A 20,963-nucleotide genomic window follows, 5' to 3' on the forward strand; every position below is an offset into this window, starting at 1 on the left:
TTTTTTTTTTTTTTTTTTTTTTTTTTTTTTTTTTTTTTTTTTTGGTTTTTCGAGACAAGGTTTCTCTGTGTAGCCCTGGCTGTCCTGGAACTCACTCTGTAGATCAGGCTGGCCTCGAATCAGAAATCCACCTGCCACTGCCTCCCAAGTGCTGGGATTAAAAGCATGCGCCACCTCCGCCCGGCTCACTAATTTCTTAAAATGCAAGTATTCACTGGATTTTAAAGTGCTAACTGATAACAAACAACCTGTAAATAAAATATAGCTCCCATTAAATCTGAGAAATGTGGACCATTAGTGGAGAGACTTGGAGCTAAGATTTTAGGAAAAAAATGTTTTAATGACATAACTTTGAATAAATTATTCCACATTCACTAAAAAATTTCAGGATATAAATGAAGTATACTATTATTGTGTCTCTGAACTTTGAAGACTTGATTGCTTAAATAGAGTATCAATAGTTTCTTTCAGATCAAAGTACTTGACATCATCATGTAGCAAATATAAAGTCCCCCCCCAAAAAAAATAGCTTCATGGTTGTATTTTATAGTTTAGACCATCTTTTAATTTTATTTGCTCCACTATTATTTTTTACAAAGTCCCCCCGAAAAGAATTACATAATGACAAAAATCATCTAAATTAAAAGATTACAGAGATTGTTGTTTTCTACCATGTTTCATGCATGAGTTTGACGTCATTTATCTGTGCTAACGTTAGCTGTCTACAGATCTTAATCCTGATGGCACATTTTATCATCACTCTATCTGTACACACACCCACACACCCCCACACACATACACACACACATACACACACATGCACACATACATACACACATATACATACACACACATACACAATACACACACACATACACAATACACACTTATACATACACACTCACACACATACACACACATATACACACATGCACACACATACACACATACAAACACACACTCACATACACATATATAAACATACACACACACATACACACACTAATATATACACATATACACATACACACACATACACACACATATACACATATACACACAAATACACACACACATACACACACATATACATACACACACATACACACATATACACACATACACACAAACATACACACACATACACACGCACACTCATACACACATACACACACATACACAATCACACATACATACACACATACACACATATATACACACACATACACACATACATACACACACATACACACATATATACACACACATATACACATACATACACACACATACACACATACATACACACACATACACACATACACACCCACACTCACAGAATATTATGCAATACATGTTTGTGATTACTTATAATTTTAGCTTCTTTATTTATCTCTTACATCATCCTTTATATATGGTATTATTTGATTTTTTTAAATCACAGAAGCATATTTTTATCAAGTTGTCTGATTAATGTAGAGTTTTGAAACCACTGTTTCTATTTATTCATCACTATGTAGAAATACATTCATCCCTTGTATCTGTTGCACTGGCTTTTTTTTTTTTAAGATAAAGCCAGAACATGTGTTAAAATTCAAATGTTCTACCAGCTGTGTGACTACTCAGGTCACCTAACCTCCTTCCCTCTTTTTCTCATTAACATTGGGAAGTAATTAATGTGAAATCATCAAGTAATCCCTCACACGGAGTAAATTTTCAGTAAATAATGTAATGTTTTGTACTATGACTGCTTTTATTCTGTTTTGAGTGTAAATAAGATATAGGCAGGATTTTTTTTAATTTATTCACTATATCCCAACATTGAAAATACAAGGGCACTCAGCTCTCAGGGTGTTCTGTCAAGGTTACTCTACATATTTTTTTCCTAAGAACAAATAAATTTACAAACAAACCAAAATAATAACCCAGCTCATTAGAAAAGCAAAGATTTAAGAAGAAGCTAGAAACATTCTCACTTTGAAACATAATTTTTATGGCAAATACAGACCATAGAACATCCAAACCAATAAGATGTGGTGACATTTTATTGTTCAACATTGTAGGTATGAAAGAAAAGCAGAACTCTAGTTTTATTCAATGGCTTGGTTCTATAATGTGGGCAAAGATTAATTATGTGCCAAGAAAATAACATATGGCCAAGTGCAAGGTCTTTGAAACTGAGGCCAATGCCAAACAACTACCATAGCATTCTCTGATTAACAATGTTTGGTAAAAATAAATATAACTGTCGTTGGGACTTACTTTTACAGCTGTTATTTCTTTCAAAATATGTGATAAATACTATTAAACAAATACTTGAACAATAAAAATGATTTTACATTAGGCATTCTGAATCACTTAAATCATTCATCTTGAGTAGAAGGTTGCACGTTTAAGCTATATGACCAATGTCCAAAAAAACTTGGGCATACTTGGTTTAGACTGTATTTGTTTCTTTATTATATATAAATATATAATATTCTGTATGTATTATGTATCTCTGTGTGTATTTAGACAATTATCTTTAGCTTTACATTCGGAAAATATTGTGTTGTTTGATAGAAACTCCAAGTTTTGGATCCTTCAAAGAAACTAACCATCCCAGAGAAATCTTGTCAGGAAAACCTCAGGCCTGAATATCTGCGCTTCAGAGCTAGCTATGGAGCAGTGCAGTATGTAGTGAGGAAATTTAAAGTACGAGTAGAAGAAACTTCTACGGAAAGGAGTATCGGGCATCAAAATCAGAGAAGCATGAGACATTTCAGGAAAAGCAAACATCAAATTTTGCCAAACCATAACACAGAAACTTTGTCTAAGGCCTTTGTAACACGTAACACGGGAGTATAAACTATAGGCTAAACATATTTGATTTCTATATAATTGATATTAAATAATTACACATTATTTACTACTCTTGAGAGGTAGGACAGATATATACTCACAGGCACATTCAGACACACACACCAACACACACACACACACACACATATCAACACACATATCAAAACACACACACACACACACACACACACACACACACACACACACACAATGTAAAAAAGAATGAGATTGGGATGCTAGAAACTCTCCCTGTAAATCCCTAATCTCACTAATGAGAACGCCGAGGCCAAAGAAGCAAAGCACATACTCATAGGCCACTGAACTGCCCAAGTCTTGTGCTAGCTTTCTTGTGGACTGCAAGGCTTTAGATTTCTTCCTTGCTATTCGGTATTGAAATTCTTAAGTAACTCAGCTATAAACCAGGGTGGAGGAAAGACTCGTATTTTGAATGGTCTTCAAATCGACACATAAATTTTAACTTTCCAGCTCACAGTGAGGCTCATTGCCAAACGGGAAGACAGATTCACTGCCACTCCTCTATATTTGCTTCATGCGTTCGAAGCACATCATAATAGAATGAATCTGCTTTCAGCTTCCAATTGCCAAAACATTCAGGGGAAAAAAAAATCAAAGATGAGCTTCCACCTCTTTAAACGAGTGTGCCACTGCGCTGTTTTGTTTTTCTTCTTCATTGAAAGCATCTAAACAAAACCCACAATTTAACAATTGTGACAAATTTATTGTGAAGGCATCAACAGTCTAGGTGTGTCAGACTGGTGTTCAGCTTTAGTGGGTGTGAGCAGGAGCCCAATCTTAAAAGTAGTTATCAAAGGCCGAATTGAAGGAAATACCTTTCTTCTAAAAATCACACATTTTGGGGAGAGCACTTTGCATTCTGATATTGAGAGCTAGCCTCCTAAAATTGCCCTTCTTGTGTATCCGTTTGAAACAATGAACGAGTAAATTGAAGGAGGATATTAAAGCAGAAAGACACAACACAAGGGGAAGCGAAGAAAATGGGACGCTCTTAAGCTGCGTTTTCCTGGTTATTTGTTATTCTTTCAGTGTAATGGACCACGGGCAATTAAAATAATTAAAAATGTTAAAACTCTGACATTATTATACCCGTGTTAATTTCACTGGAATTAACTGCATGTTTTCCCATTACGTAATTTTAATACTAATAATAAGTATTCTATCACAAAAGCATCCTATCACTTAAATATATGAAAAAAGTCTTCATGTATTATAATGTACCTAGACTAGTACAAATGCCAACAGTCAAATTCTTTGATTCCCTGAGATCTCATCTCCCATCTACTATTCCTGACTTTATATAGTCTACAGTTTACTTCCCAAGAAGTAATTATCTCATTCCAGAAGAACAGAAAGGGTCAAAGGAACTGAGGAACATGGGTGTTTAAGAAACTAGCCACGGACCAGCAGAGCCTGCGAATGTGCTGTTATATGACGACAAGGTTGTTGGTGCCACAGCCTGCAAAGGGCAGCAGGCGCTATGCCAGATTCAGGGACCCGCTGCTCCTCCTGCTGCGGGCTGAGCTAGGGCTGGCTTCCCTTCCTCCTTCAGGGACCTCTGGTCCTGGCAGGCGTCCTCGGGAGGATTCTTTACCCTAATTATCCCGGGAGGAAGACGCGCCTTTCTCGGAGACCGCTAGGCAACACTCACCACGGCAGCCTGCAGATTACTTCCCTCCGTGGGTGTGCGACTTCGTTTAAGCGAGTCACACTTACAGTAGCTTGTCACTGGCGAGGCCCGGAGCAGCAGAGGGCGGGGGAGCGCAGGGCGGAGGGAGGAGGTGGGAGGCGCGGAGTCGGGCGGCTCGGGGAGACGCTGGAGCTCCAGACACAGCAGGAGCGAGCGAGCGAGCCGCGCGGGTGTGCAGTCGCCAGCTCACCCTGGCCGCCGCGCACTCCGCCTCCGCGCTGAGCATCAGGAACGGCAGCCGCTCGAGCCTCCCGGCTCCGCTCCGCTCCCGGGCCCGCGCTCCAGCCCGCTCCGCCCGCCGCACCGCCCCCCGGCAGCGCTCAGCCCGCAGCGATTTGACTTCCCTCTGCCGGCCTCTCCAGTTCTCTAGATCGCTTGCTGCCTGGGCTCCACTCTCCTCGGTGTTTGCAACACACCGTTTGCTCTACTCTTCTCCCCTTGATACGTGTAGACACTCTGCTTGCTTTTTTTCCCTGCTCCCTCCTCTTTTTTTTTATTTTAAACGGAAAACATCATCTTGATTTAAGATGACTCGTCTTCTTTAATCTCGTCCGTATCAGCACAGAAGACTAAAAGGGAACCTTCACCACCACTCCAACCCTGGTGGCATTTTAAAGGAAAACATAACAATTCTAAAAAAGAAAGGGGGAAAAACAGAAAAAAGGAAAGTCTTGAAAGGCAAAGGAGCGGGACTCAAGACCCTCTGCAGACCCCTGACTGAGCCCACCCAGGACTGTACTAGCCATCTGAACTTCTAATTCATCTTATCCAACTGAAAGGGAGGGCGACACGAGCCAGAAGCAAACTTCAGCGGTCTCTGCGGATCTGTGATTCCCGCATTTAGAGGGGTCGAGAGCCAGAAGGCACAGGATCCCACCAGGAGGAGGAGTTCCGCGTCTCTCTCGCCCCTTCCTCCAAGCCTGAACCTTAGACTGAGCCACGCGGGACAGAAGAGGCAGAAGAGGGTAGTAGAAAATGCGGGGCTCCGGGCCCCGCGGTGCGGGACGCCGACGGACCCAGGGCAGAGGTGGCGGCGACGACACCTCCCGCGTCCCTGCCTCTCTGGCAGGCTGCTATTCAGCACCTCTAAAGGGTCCTCTCTGGACGTGCCTTCTCTTGTGTGCGGCGCTCCGGACCCTTTTGGCCAGCCCGAGCAACGAAGGTAGGGTAATGGAGGTGGGGACCAATGCGCCCTGGGGTGAATGGGTGAGGTGGAGCTTGTGTCAGCCGGTCGCAGCGCTCCAAGCGCCGCTGCCGAGACCAAACCCTACTCTTCATCTCCAATTAATGTTTGTCCGCTTTTGCTGGCGTTTCCGGATCTCTCTGGTATCTTTGGTTGCATTGTTTGACATAGCTGCAGAGTGTTCCTCAGGCAAAGAACCTGCCTGAGGACTGAGGCTGGTTGGGGGCTGGGAAGTTGGAAGGCTGACGGAAAGAGGTCTGAGACCTGAGCTGGGAGGTTGGGTGCGGTTGGGTCCTGAGAACCTGGAGAAGTGACACATCCGGCTTATAGAGAGAGATGACAACAAGGCTCTTAGGATATGTGCGCGGCTTAGAAACCATTATTTGGTGCTGATGTTGGAAGACGATTTCAGGGTGGCAGCTGATTTTATTTTGGAGAAAGTGCCTGCCCCTGCCCGGGAGCTGTTATTTAGAGCACCACTAGCAGCTTTACAAGCTGGGTAACCAGAGCTTTAATTTTTGAGGAAGGGGGATGTGAAGAGCAGAAACAGATGGATGCCCTTCTAGCTGGGGGGCTCACTAACATTCTAAAGCAAAGGTAGAGGAAGGCGGGAAGGTGGGATGGTGTTGAGGGACACAGGCAGTGTGGATACCAGGAAGTTGTTCATGGATCCCACCAAAGCTTATCTGCTGAGAGAAGATCTGTCCTAGCCAGAGGCACTAGGTCTTGAAGTATGCAACCCTCCTATCCCCAATTCTTTGCTCCAGACTCTTTTGCGTTCCTCTGGGAGAGTAAATCTGGAGGCAGGAGCACCACCTGTGTTCGGCTTTCCTTTGAGCTGGTCTCAACCTCTGCGAAACCAGTCTTGCTTCATTCTATGGCCTCGCCCTGGGTCCTCTCACACCCTGGAGGTCTGCTCTTCTTTCAATCATCATGGCTTGAGCTGGTCTCAGCTTAAGGGCTCAAGCCTTCACACAGGGGAGGGTGGAGCATGTGGTAGGCGCTCAGCATCTCAGACCAGATTCTCCGGTTACCAGGAGTGATTGACTTCACTGTGGAATCATCAAAATCCTGTCTAGAAGCCTGGGGTTTTAGCTTTGGGCTGTGGATGAGGCTCCCAAGGTGTAAAATCTTAAATAAATCCTTGCACTTGGGGACAGGAGATGCTGGACCTGAAAGATGAAGTAGCAGCAGCAGAGTGGTATATGCCCTCGTGACTAGCATAGATTCAGTCTGCTGTAGAAGACGCTAAGCTGGTAACCCCGAGTGCTGCCAGTTCCCAAGGAACCCTGCGAAAGCAGGGCAGATGGAGACTCACACCCCACCCCACTGACTCGCTCACTATGTTTATTATTAAACATCTGTTCAGAAGAATATGCGTATCTGTCGATATCTGTTGGTAGTAAGCCATGCTTCTTGCTGAAGCCAAACAAGTTGATTTTTTTTCCTCTGTAAAGTTTCTTTTTTTTTTATAAAGTGGTGATTTTATTTTGTTATTTGTTAGTTTGTTTTAGACTTGGTCCTATGTTAAGACCATTAGATTAGAAGTCCGAAAGCTCTAGGAGGACTAGTGCAGGGGAGGGGGTTTTGGGGAAGGGAGGATATAGGAAGAGGGAGGAGGAGCAGGAAAAGAGAGGAGGAAGGAGGGGCTTCTATCCATTTTATTCCAACCAGAGGGCCATCCTGATTGAACTGCAAAACGATTTAAGGGTAATAGCATACCCACCCTTCTCTTCACCTAGTCATTTCAAGCAGCTTTCTACAACCCCCTTACAATGTATACAATGGGGACGGAAATGGACTCAAGGAAGTCTCTATAAAAGAACTGAAGAAATAAATTATCAGGGAGTGTGACACCCAATGTGAATGAGGGCCAAGACTCAGGAGATCAAAAACAAGCAGGAGGAACAGGAAGGAAGTAGGGAAATAGCGCAAGTCTCCAATGGTGCCCTAAGCAAAACTTGCATCTTGGGGAATAGGGCCATGCAAGCATTAGCTTTAACACCCACAGGTTGTGCAATCTTCCCCAGCTAGTAAACCACACAGCTGAGTTGGTAACATGCAGATGAGGGTTGGAGGATCTAACAAAAGCAAGCTTGTGCTCTGAAGACATCCAGAATCAAGTGTGCCTGCTGTTTGGCGAACGTTTTGTGATGTGTAGTTAAAGATGTGATATTAGTGCTATTGACGTTGTCTGTCCAATTCATTCCTTCACGACCCAAGAGGGCACCATCTATAATCCCGTCCCCTATCCTTCTGTTTTTCGAAATGTGAATTCTTTTCTGCTTTACATTTTCTGTACCACTGCTTTTAAAGATGGAGCAGTGGCATACATTGAAAGATTCATAGCATTACTCTTTATTATTTATTTAATAAATAAGATGAAACACACCATCCATTTGCTTCTTGCTTTTAATGAAAGAACTTTGGAAGGTCATATACTGAAACATTTTATTTTCATGCTAAACTTATTAATGAATTGATTCACGAAGTTTATAAAATTCATAAAAGTTTCTGTCTGCAACTTACATAAATGGTTATTGATTCTTCAGTCATATATGTTTGTATATGTTAAACACATATAGATGGTACATGATATGATTATATGATCAAGTGTCAGACAAGAAGAAATAAATGTGAATTGTGGTTTACACTGGTTAACCCAATTATTTCTGAAATCCATCTTTCCTGGATAACTGCATTCTAAACAAATTATACAATCAATGTGTGTTCATTTCTAATGTATAGGTATAAACCATACTAGGAAGAAACACTTAGTCTGCATTGAAGTGGGCAAACATTTACTTAAAAATAAAATTACAAGCCTTTTAGCGGGAGACTTTAATTTCAGATTGATCCAGGAGGACAGCATTTGTAAGTGCATCAACAAGTGAACGATTTTAAGAAATGTAATAAATAAAGTGTCTGGGCCAACAATTCTGAATTTTTGGAGGTGGCCCTGAACTTATTCAGTAACTGCCACTTTTTGCTGTCTGGAGATATATTTGTAAACAAGCATTATTTGACAAGTGCTTTTCTCAGCAGGGATTCTTGGCCAATTACTGCTGAACAGCTCTGCATTGAAAATGATTCACCCGCAGTGAATCAAGCTTAATTCATTGAAGCTACAGTCAGTAATGCCCCAGTAAAGTGCTGACAGTTGTCAGCAGTTTGAATTTGAGAAGTCCAGTTTCTTGTCTCTGAGTGTCTTTTACGTTTGAGCAAGTGGGATAGAAGGTTCTTGGGAAAAGTAGCACGGAAGGAGGAAGTTGGCCAAAATGACTTGAAAGACAATCATAAAATTGTAAATATTTTCACTGGAAAGGGAGTGAAAGTAAAGTTTGTTTAAGGATTTTTCCCCCTCTGGCTTACAATAGAACCAGGCCCATAAAACATATCTAAGGACACAATAGACTTGTAAAACTAAATGGTTTCATTTTGTAGCCCTGTCTTCCTGCTGTAATTCATTTCCTTTTAGATTAACCGGCAGGACCCCACAGAAAAGGACAGTAAAACCATTCCCTCACCAGGACACAACCCAACAAGAAAAGAGAGCCATTACATCCCTTTGAATCATAGATTGTTGGAACCAGAAGGGACCATGGAGAGTTTTGGCTTTTTGCTTAATAAACCATGAAGGTTGGGGGAGGGAATCTTGACATTTTAAGCTCTTTCTTGGTATCAGGTTGACAGGTAAGATGATTTCATTTCCTTATGTAAAACAGATAAAAAAAATAACGATTCCACAGCTTGCAATATAGTGCTTTTTTTTTTTTTTTAAGTTTCAACCTCAATACCTTTTCTTTAACCTTGACTTTTTTGAATGCTTACATTTCTCTTTATTTGTCTGGTAGGTTGGGTGTTTTTTTCTAATTGGGTATAAACCAGGTCATCGCAAAGGCTATAAATGAACTCTTATCACTGAGCACAAGTGGTCACATTTTGATACTTAGAAATATACCATTTGGTGTATTTATATGCTCACAATGCTTCATAAATTGTGAGCATTCAGAGTATATTGCAATCATACAGAAAACATCAACTGCAAGTGGCTTAGCTATTTGTAGACAAACATTCCGAAAGCACTTGATGCACTGTTGTCACTGATGCAAAAATGACAGGGTTTTGTCATTTGCAGCTATTATGGTTGGTTCTTTGGCTTTATCATTTGATTATCTTTTGTTGGGTTACTTCTTAAGATATTTGTTGAAATGGCTAATTAATTTCTCTTCCATTTGAGAAAACTATTCAACATTTTCCCGTAAATATAGAGGATAAAGGTATATCATTGTATTAACTGACTGTGGCTATTTTTGAGGGAGTGGTGAAAATTAACTCTTAAAAAGTGATTCTTTAAAAAAAACATTCTTTTCCTTTAAATTAGTGTATTTACTTTATTAGTGGGTAGGATGGACCTTAGTTAACAGAGGTATTCAGTAATCTAGCTATTACTTTGATAGTTTGAAGTCTTGTACTACTTTTACAAGAATCTTCATAAAGTAACAGAATTAATTGAAGGATGAGTATCAAAATTGACTTACTAATCACTAAAACCCTATTATTTCTACATGTACCATAAAGAGTAAGTCCGAATGTAAATAAGCCTGGGAGGTAAACATAAACACTGAGACCTCAGGAACTCAGAGTGCTTATGTTGTTATATACGTACTGGCTACACTCAAATAGGGACAGAAGGGTTCGTACTGATATGCTTACCTAGATAGATGCATACTCAGTTGTTTATGAAAATTAATATAATTAATAATATAGTCACTACAGTCTTTTATATCATTGCACACGAGGAATTCAAAAGGTCATTAATATAAAACATCATATTCTATTTGTCTTAAAATTAAGCGTAGCACACTCGTGAGTCTATAGTCTACATGAAGTTAGATTTCAAAAGAGTTCTAAAGGTTCAAATGATTTATATTTTTTAAATACAGTTTGATAATCTTTACACTTAAAGTAACCAACTAAATGTTCTTCTTCAATAAGAACCATTACCCATATGAAAAGTAAGTAAACGATTTTTTGATGCAGTTGATAACAACTTTTAAACCATCCTATACCTTTACCACTAGAGGAAACTATTTTAAGCTTCCTACTATTTTAGTCCCTTTACAAATTGGAAAATCACCAGGACAGGCTTTCTCAAGCCATTAGTCTCATTGAAAATTTTAATACAGAATATAAACCATTTATTTTTTTTAAATTGTTTTAAACTTCCAAAGACTTTAAATCATAAGCTTATATGAACGTATCCCTTTGTTTTTTAGGTTTATGTTTTAATATTTACTTTATAAGACTATTAAAAGAAGAAAATCCGTTTCTTGTTTTCAGATGCTTGGGCATTCAGAGTTAATGAAGTAGATTTTAAACTTTGGGACAAGACAAAAGAGATGACAGTGTAAGACTTCTAAGTGTATATTTGACTATCTCACATTTGATCATTCATCCATTTATTTGTAGAGTGAATGTTTTAGGCGATGACAGTAAGATCATGGATGCTGTTAATGGTGCTGAGACACAGATGAACTAAATCAGGTTATAAATGCTGTAGACATTCTTAAAACTTAAAAGCAAAAGTACTCTTTTCATTCCTCTCAAGTTTTAAGCTTCAGGCATGAGTATTTATGAGTTTATTTTCTTAATGGCAGAAGTTTCATATATAAAAGACATTTATTCAACCCTGTTATTTCTTACCACATAAGATAAATATGTGGATATAATTAAAGTAAAAAATGAAAATATGAAATTGAATGTTTTAAATATGATTATTTTTATTGACTTCATGGCAAATAGTTTTAAAATATCTATTTAATTTACTTCTCTGTCTACTGCCTGATTTTAAGTGATCCTGCTAGTGCAAAGGCAAATAAATAAAAATAAAGTGGTTTTAATATGTGTAAGAAGTTGAATTGGACCTAGTTGAATGTCTAGTAATTGATGTAGTATGGCTTTTATTTTTCTCAGAGCTCAATTTTTTTTTCATCTGGCACTCCTAATAAGAATCACAGATTTCACACTCATACTTTAAGTTTGTAAAAGTTTTTATAATTTTGGATGGTTACATTTATTAACTGACATTATATTAGTTTGCACTTTTCAAATGGTTTTTATCTTTAGTGATTTTCCAGAAACCAAAAAGAATTGTGTCTGATACACTGACTGAAAACCTTCTACAAACCCGTGTGCATGTGCGTTTTGCCTTTAGAGTACCAATTAGTTGTGTTCCATTTAAATAAAACCTAGCAGGCTCTGAGAATAATTAAACTTCACTGTAGCTCTGCTTTTCCTATAGGGGGCATAGCCTTTAGTCTCTTATCACCTTATGAGCTATTTTATTAATATCATTTGAATTATTTCTTATACAATGGGGGAACATGCAATCCTTTGTTGAATGGGGTCGTATCTAGGTCATGCCTTCTTCCTTCTGTAGCTCTCAGTGACTATTCGGGGTTTTAATCTTTATGCATTCATTTAAGACTGAATAATAACTTTGCTAGGATGTGCTTGAAAGTGCCAAGCATTCATGGGAAGGTGGGAGCAAGGCTGAAAGAGTGGGGAACAATTTAAATATGGTATAATAAAAACTCAATAATAAAAGCATTGCACTCTTTTGAAATCTTCTTTAAAAAGAATATGCCATTCATACTTAGACAGATATTTTAATTTTTGTATTTGATTCTCCATGGCTCTGGAGATACAACAGTGATGAAAAAAAAAAACACAGAACTCTTTGGTTCCTACTATTTCATGTATTTAGATTTCATAGTTCCTATATATTTTTGTGAGATCAATTGTTTTCTTGGGTCCTGCCAAACACTGTAAGCATTAGAGACATCACAGATCAAGTAAATGAGATTTAAGTGTGTGTGATCCTTTTAAGTCTATTTCACTGGCTGGACTATTGCCCAAGCCATCTTCTCCATCAGCTAAGTTTGTCTTCAGTTCTAAACAAACTGGGACATAGCTCTCAGCAAATGATTCTGAAAAACCATAAAATCCTCAAAGAGCCAAAACCTGAAGGTTGAGGTATTTTGCATACGCTTTGGGAGAAATGTTCCTACTTGGACACATGTTTCAGGCTAAGTATTGCATGATTTGAAGAAAATACAGTCTGTTTTACTCAAAGATGAGCCTGTCTTTTTTTCTGCATAATAATTCCATATTCTTATTTTTATCTGTCAAACCTCTTTGCTTCATCCCTTTCCTCCCTTAGGAAAGCAGCACAAGTTAAGGGGGGTCAGACTCCAAGTCTGCTGTGCTCAGCTACCCACCCCCCAAATATGTCACAATTTCAAAAAAGATACTAAGAAGACGAGACATTTCTCTTAATTAAAAGGAAGGATATTCTACCTAAATAATAGATTGCACCAAACTCCATTATCGGCTGTTTACTTAATTCATGAACCATAAGTAGAAGAGTGTAAGGGATCTCTGTCAGCTTTGGCTGTCTTCAAAGGTAACTCACTTACTTTGCCTTGGCAGGACAGTCTCAGGATGTGCTAATATCTTCTCTGTGGAAAGACTAACTCAGCAGGTAAATCCAGCTGGCACTAGTTCAACCCCTGCAGTTCCCATCAGGAGCTGGCCATGTGAGCCAAGTTTAGCTTTCATCCAGAGCCCTTCCCTTCTGTAGTGGCTACAGAGGTGGGAAAGACTTCACAGTGGACCCTATTTTATAGAAAGGCTTGAGTGAAGAAAGCATAGACATCCTTCTGCAGTAGGAAAATACTGAAGACTAACTCTGCTTGGTAGACTTTAATGATCTCTAGTTTCAAACCACCATATCTTTGGTTTTCCTTGAGAGGAGATAGGGAAGATGTATCATAAACAAAACTAAACAAATTCTCTAAGATATTGGATGTGGTTCATTGATATTGATTGAAGCCTGGGAAACCAAGTATGCAGAGACAAAGGTGCTATGAAATGACAAGATCAGAAAAAAAAATTCTAGCTTTGTATTTTGAAACCGATTAGTTGTATTGATGATAATCTCCATCAAGTACTACATTTTTTTTTTTTTTTTTAGTAATTCACTGTAGTCTGTTGTAGTTCAGTTTACTTGTCTATAATAGGGTTGCTATAATGAAGCTTACATATTTTTCATAACTGCTGCAGGGGAAAATTGAACAAAACAAGTTTTTAATTGATAGAATTCTACACAAATAAGATCACAAGACAGAACATGAAGCCCAGGAGTAGAGCTGAGGAAATGTTCTCAGTTGGTCATGTATGTGTGTGCTAGATTGAGTCAGGATAAGAGTTAATATTGACTGGGAGGACTTCCTCAAAAAAATAAATAACACAAAAACATTCTTCTTCCTCCCCTTCCCCCTCCATCCTCCTCTCCCTGGTCCAATCCTTTCCCCTCTTCTATTTTTCTTCTTTATCTTCTTCTTCTAAGATTTAGCAGAAATGTTGATCTTGGCAACTTTTTGATGGTGCGTCATTTGCATAGATGTAGTCATTGTCACTGAGTCGTGGGCTTTAAATTTTCATCAGTTTCCTAACTATGGTACATCTTGCATGATAGGTAAGAATTGGGAGCCTTAGAGACCGTGACACTGCGGCTCTGCTATGTGCTTTGAGATTATGTGAAAATCAATCCCTTCTGGATCTACACAATAAATGTGGATATGTTAGGAATTACTCATAGAGTTGCAGTGAAGTAAGAATGTACCTATACTGCTACATAGAAGTGACTAGGAAATATAGGAAAAGATAAGTACAAGTATCAGGGATATAAGCGTTGTGTCTTACTTTAACTTTCCACAGAGAACTGATGCTTCTCATCAGCTACACAGAATAACAAGAGATATCTGCAAGTATTTTTTAATTTTTTATTATTTTATTTTTATTTTTTTGTTTTATGTTTTTCAAGACAGGTTTTCTCTGTGTAGCCCTGGTTGTCCTGGAACTCACTCTGTACACCAGGCTGACCTCGAACTCTACCTGCCTTTGAACATTTACCATCATGTTATAGTTTTAGGATAATTTTTGTATATGCCCGATATGTTATAGATTTTACATTAAAGTATACAGGTGTGTAAAACTTTAAATTTTGCCTAGTAACTTTGAATTCAGTGAGAGGGTCATTAAATTAGCTGGCTCTCCATTTTAAAAATCCACAGCAGGGAAAATGCTTAAAGTTTCTGGATACAGATATCTGACACTCCTGATTCCAGTATTAAATGCAGTTTTCCATTTTCATTTCCCAGAACACTTATCTCTTTAATCACGTGCATATTAAATATATTTCTTGGAAATATGAGTAGGTTTACATATTTCCAGAAAGGTTTTAATATAATTACCAGAAGGTTGTTCTTGAGCACATAGGAGACAATAACCGAACATAAGAAAGTTTAGAACATATTATTTAGTTGTAACATTACATTACTTGTAAATCTGAAAGTGCATACTCATGAATGCCTTATTCACAGATTACAGCTGCCATTCACTTTTGATTTGTCATATGACATTGCTGTGATTTACAGAGGTGTTTGTTTTCCTAGAAACGACCCAAAGGAATCCTCATTATCAGCATTTTATTTGTAAGGAAAGGAAGTTAGTGAATAGCTAAATAACTTGTCTCAATATATTTGTGTCAAAGTGGAAATACCTTCACTGAAACTCAGGTACCCTGACTTTGGCACTACTCTTATGCACAAGTATTTGTGCAAGGGGAATGTTGACATCAAGTATCCATAGCCATGTCTACTTTTGTGATCTCAGTAGAGCACTCCTTTATAGACAAGGATACATGCAGACAAAGTGCCTAGGATGAAAATATATAGAATTCTGGAGGCTTTCCTTCCCGCATTCACTAATTCCTGATAAACACGTTATCAGTAATGTACTTAATCAATGCTTGCACATTTTAGACTTGCTCACTGTTTTCTCCATGGTCCAGTTTCCACTATCATGCACTGAGATCTCGTTTTATATCTTTCTAGCTGAACCCATATGTTCTTTGCCTTATTATCTTTTCTCTGATACTTCAGAATATAAAAAATTCAACTGCAATCCAAGGCTGATCGTATATTTTAGATCTATATATTAATGTCAATTTTCTCATTAAGAATCCATCTCCAAACAGTGCTACCTATTATAGAACACCTCTCTTGTTCTACTAGGAAAACAAAAGACCTTCCAAAGTTTTAGTCAGCTTATCACACATTTCTGTTTTCAGCAGGCATGCTTCATGATAAGAAAGGTCCCCTGAACATTCAATGGAAAAATGTAGGCAATTTTTGTCTTTACTACAGTCAACTATCATGGTTTTTCCTCCCCTTTTATGTGTAGATTTGGACATAATGTTTTATAATAATTTTGAAAGTTGTTTCTATTAGGAAAGTATATCTATGAATATGTCTATGAATCTCAGTAGAATACCCTTATGAAAGTTCATTTTGCCTACATATCTCATTTAAATACCCTTATTAGTAGGCTACCTTAGAGGAGCTCATTATTGTTATAGAAGGATCTGAATTAAGAAATTATTATTTAATTTAAAATGGTAGATAATGTCAAATACTAACACTGTTTGCCCAAAATTAGTTCCAAATTTATAGATGTGTCATGAGGGCACAGACTTGAGACTTTGGCTCAGACTATTGAAGCTGTGAACCTTCAGTGAACTAGACAACTCCTCTGCGCCAGTGTTTTTGTCTGTAGATTGAAATTTATTATAATGCAGTTTAGGATTACACAGATTGAGTTCATATCTTTAAAGTACTTTGTAAAATTGTATGGCTTATAATATGATAGTGTTAAATATTACATGTTCAAAAACTTTGGGTTGGCATTCTGACATTTGGCATGGCATTAAGTAGTAGTGTCTTATTTGTTGAAAGTGAAGATGCCAGAAGCAAGGTAAATGACTGCAGTTCAATAGCTCAAAGAGTTCTTATTTACTCCCTTGGTAAAACTTTTCAGCCTTTGGTTACAAATCAAACCTTAATTATGAGTGCACAGTAGTCATTGATTTGTTTCAGGACCATATCTCCTGTCAGTTTCCCATCACTAACCTATAAGTGATTTTCTTGTCCTCAGTGACTTGGATTCTTCAAATACAATCAGTCACACCCATACTACTGCTAGATTTTTATCCTAGTTCTCTATAGATAGATTTCACCAAGCTTGAATTTCCCTTTCTATTCCTGACATGAACTGTCACTTGAAATTATATTTTTACTTGTTTATGCCTTTCTGATCTTTGAGAATAAAAGCTAATCAGGGAAGCATTTCTCTGAAGTTGGATTTCAGTACAAACAGAGACCTTATGATTTTCCAACCAAAACATTTTAATTCCAACAAACTGACAGTAGAATGTCTTGTATTTTGCATTTCTTTGATGCATTACTGTGGAGAAAGCATTATCTGTCTGGAAGCACATTGAAAGCCAGATCCAAAGTGTAATTCTCCATCTGGAACATCAGGGAAATACAATGCACTCTATCAAGCCATGTTTGATGAATGCGTACTATGAAGTAAATTCTTTAAGTGACTTAAAGCTACTATTTTTAACAGCGATTTCTTTCACCATCCTATTTTATCCTTGAGGAAGCCAATATGACTTTTGTCTCAAAGCTGTAATTAAGAGAACTTAAAATTGGTTTTATAAAACCTCCAGTAAACTGAAAAGTTACTACCTGAAATAGTGTATGATTTGCCAAGCAAAGCAAGCTGATACCAACATATGTCCTATCAGAATCATTTGCTTTATGTTTATAAATTGTATAACAACGAAGAATGCTTTTATGCATATTGTGATTAATACTTTGTGGTTGAATCAAGTACCATTTTATTTTTGTCACTTCCCTATGGCAACCTTCTTAGCATTCATAACATTTGAGTCACTTTATAGTCTTTTTTACTCAAAGTATGACTTAATCTTTTATACATAAAAACAATTAATACAAACCATCTGTTTGTAAGCGCAGGAAGTGGAGGGAACTACCTTTTTCTTTATTCTGCTTCCTGAGTATACTCGTGCTTACATACTTCATGAAGCACTTTAGATTTACGACATCATGGTAGTTCTTAATATTAAATAGAAAACTTTAGGAAAATGTGTGTCAACCATCATGTGTATAGAGATGCACTGAAGCACTAGCTTACACGTGAAATAGTTTTGGTAGCTTATGAGTAGTTTGATTCATTAACAATCCTTCAAGAGAAAGCAGCATTTTTGATTTTATGTAAAATAATAACTGTATAAAATATCAGAAAATTTTTATTTTACTAAGTTATACAATTATTTGGATTGAATCGTTTTACAGGTAGGAAGGGTGAAAACACTGCCAAGAAGACTTATTGATGGTCTCCTTTACCTCTCGAGCTACCCCAAGTAAACTGATGTTTTCAATATAGAGAAAAGTTGATTTTGGCATTGTTCTATAATTGGTAGTAGGTCAGAGAGCACTTCATTTGACAAAGCGTCAGTGTCCAAGTTGCTGAAGCTTGTGACTCTACCAATTTTGTCACATACTGCATTCCTCGAACTGTCACCATTATTATGATTTTTATTTTATTTATGCTAATACTTTTCAAGGAAGGAATCACAGCTTAGAAAAAGCATGTGCCTCAGAAAACGCGAGACTAAATATTTATATATTTATGAAAGAAGCATGGAAAATTCAAAGTGAGAAAGTATTACTATTGAGGCACTTCCACAGAAATTTTAAGTTCAGATCTTCACTTACACAGCTTTTTTTTCCTCAGAGAAAATCTGTCAGTTCATCAGGAAGCTAACTTATTTCTGATCCTGGGATTGAGAAGATGATTATCACAGTGGTAGTTTTGTTGGGGATGGTGAAGGACAGCACACATAGTTATCTTTAGTATCCAAATACATGAGACATTTTTCAAGGATATAATTCTTTCTCCTCTATATCTTATGTTTCTTCTCTTCTTCTTCCTCCTATTTCTCCCCTTTACCTTTTCTCTCCCTTTTCATCTTACTCTTCCTGAATCTTTTCCTCTTACTTCTTCCCCTTCTTTTTATTCTATTTTTGCAGAAACATTCATTGAAAATAATTCACTGTAAAACTTAGGCATCCAGTTACTTGTTGAACTTACATTCAGTGTGTGTGTGTGTGTGTGTGTGTGTGTGTGTGTGTGTGTGTCTGTGTCTGTGTCTGTGTCTGTGTGTCTGTGTGTGTGTTTTCATTTTCCTTCTCTTTGCTTGACTAAGCATCTAGATTTTTTCTTCGAAGTTCATGGTTTTTGTTTGCATGCTAGGAAAAGGATTCTTGTATAAAAGACAGTGTGATAGCATACTGATTTATACATTTCTAAATACGCAAATAAATTAAACTGTAATGTATGGTATAGACTACTTTGGACCTATTTATTTTCACCCAGAGGTGCTTATCAGAGACAAACTAAGAAAACTGTTAAATGCATTGTGCTTGAATGCCAAAAATCACCAGGTCAAATTCATTAAAGCATTTCTAATGGAAAAAATTGCATAACCCAATAATTGATAATGTCAGAACATCTGTACCAATTATTTTACATTTTAGAAGAACTTTGCTTTAAAAAGATGTCCACAAAATAAAATATGTGGACTAGAATTTTGCCAATCAGTAATGATAGGCAAAGCAATATCAATTGTTGTTTTAGAGAACCCCTGTAGTTTGCTATCACCATCCCAATTCAGTTGTAGAACAGGAAGGTTTATCTTGTTTAACTAAGTGATAGCACACTTCCTATGCTATCCACTGTTAGTTTAGCATAGACATCTTATAATAGATGTGCAAGGATGTACTTTCTAGAATAGTCTTCTCTGTTCTTGGTCTCATCTTCATACTAGTGTTTTTAGAAAGTCCCAAGGTATTTACATTTTAAAATCTTACTGTGGATTCCAATGTGAAAAGTCTATATTAATTTTGGTTCAATAAAACAGTCCCTAGAGATGAACTATGTATAAGGAAAAGGTTTGTTTTAACTAATCAGTTCAGCAGTATTGGTCATGATTGTTTGCCTCTGTAATTTTGATGCCATGGTAACATGACACATCATGATGAATGAAGAAGAGAAGAACAGGCCATCCATCTCACAGCAGTGACTGGAATCCTACAGTATTTATTAGATTTTTTGTTGTTAGATCTAAAGCCTGAGATTATCTATATAAGCAAGGAAATAGTTATTTTGGATTACACTTTGTCACAGAAGATTCCATTGCCAAAATTCAAAGAAAAATGAATGCTGGTATTCAGTTCATTTTCTCTTTTATATGCAGTCTAGGACCCCAGCTAATGGGATGATGTCACTGACATTCAAGGTGCGTCCACCCACCCTCAGTTATACCTTTCCTGAAATACAGTCCTGGAAATAATGGTAATGAGTTTCCATGGTAATTCTAAATCCAGTTAAGTTCACAACCATCTTAGTTAGGGTTTTAAAGCCTTAAAGAGGCACAATAATCATGGCAAGACTTATAAAGGAAAACACACTGGGTATGGCTTGAACATCCGAGACCTCAAAGACAATGATACTCATGTACTATAGAAAGGTCACACCATTTAATAATAACACTTTCTTTGAGCCTATGGAGGCCAATTACTTTCAAACCACCACACTTCACTCTATGGTGCCCGTATACTTGTAGTCATACCATAATGCAAAGTGCGTTTAGTCCAACTTCAAAATTGCTCATGGTCTCTAACTGTCTAAATTCCTTTAAAAGTTCAAAGTTCAAAGTCTCTTCTGAAATTCATGCAATCACTTAACTGTAATCCCCTGTAAAATCAAACTGACAAAACATCACATACTTCCAGCATATAATGGCAGAGGTCATACACATTTCCATAGGAGAGCATAGTGAGGAAAGAGTGGACAGAAACAAGACCACATCCATGGGGGAAACTCCAAACTCTGCATTTCTATGTATAATGTCAAAACACTCTTCAAATTTCCAACTCCTTCCTTCTTTGTTGACTGCAATGTACTTCTTTCTCTTGAGCTGTTTCTAGTCCCTGTTAGCAGCTTCTCTTTGCAGGTATCACATGGCACTGCCATCTCCAACATCTTGAGATCTCTAAGGCAAATCAAATGTCCCCTTCACAGCATCACACAACGGCCTTTCTTGGCCTCCATATGCCTGCCCTCAGTAGTTTCCTTAGCTCTGGAGAGAGATCCCATAACCGATTTCTTGTATTCTTAACTCTAAACTACATGGCTGAAGCTGCCAAGTTTTGC

General features: G+C 37.7%; 1 protein-coding gene across 2 annotated transcripts in view; it reads left to right on the top strand.

Annotated features, from left to right (window-relative positions):
- The first annotated feature begins 5,542 nt into the window (after positions 1–5,542).
- Positions 5,543–20,963, top strand: part of LOC114638372 (ephrin type-A receptor 5) — a 250,160-nt gene continuing 234,739 nt past the window's right edge. For both annotated transcript variants that reach the window (XM_028786797.1, XM_028786798.1), the window contains exon 1: positions 5,543–5,729. In XM_028786797.1, the coding sequence (XP_028642630.1) occupies positions 5,543–5,729 (187 nt within the window). The remainder of the gene's footprint in view (positions 5,730–20,963) is intronic.

The sequence above is a fragment of the Grammomys surdaster genome, unplaced genomic scaffold (genome assembly GCF_004785775.1).
Source record: "Grammomys surdaster isolate TR1022 unplaced genomic scaffold, NIH_TR_1.0 125581, whole genome shotgun sequence".
Classification (NCBI taxonomy): Eukaryota; Metazoa; Chordata; class Mammalia; order Rodentia; family Muridae; genus Grammomys; species Grammomys surdaster.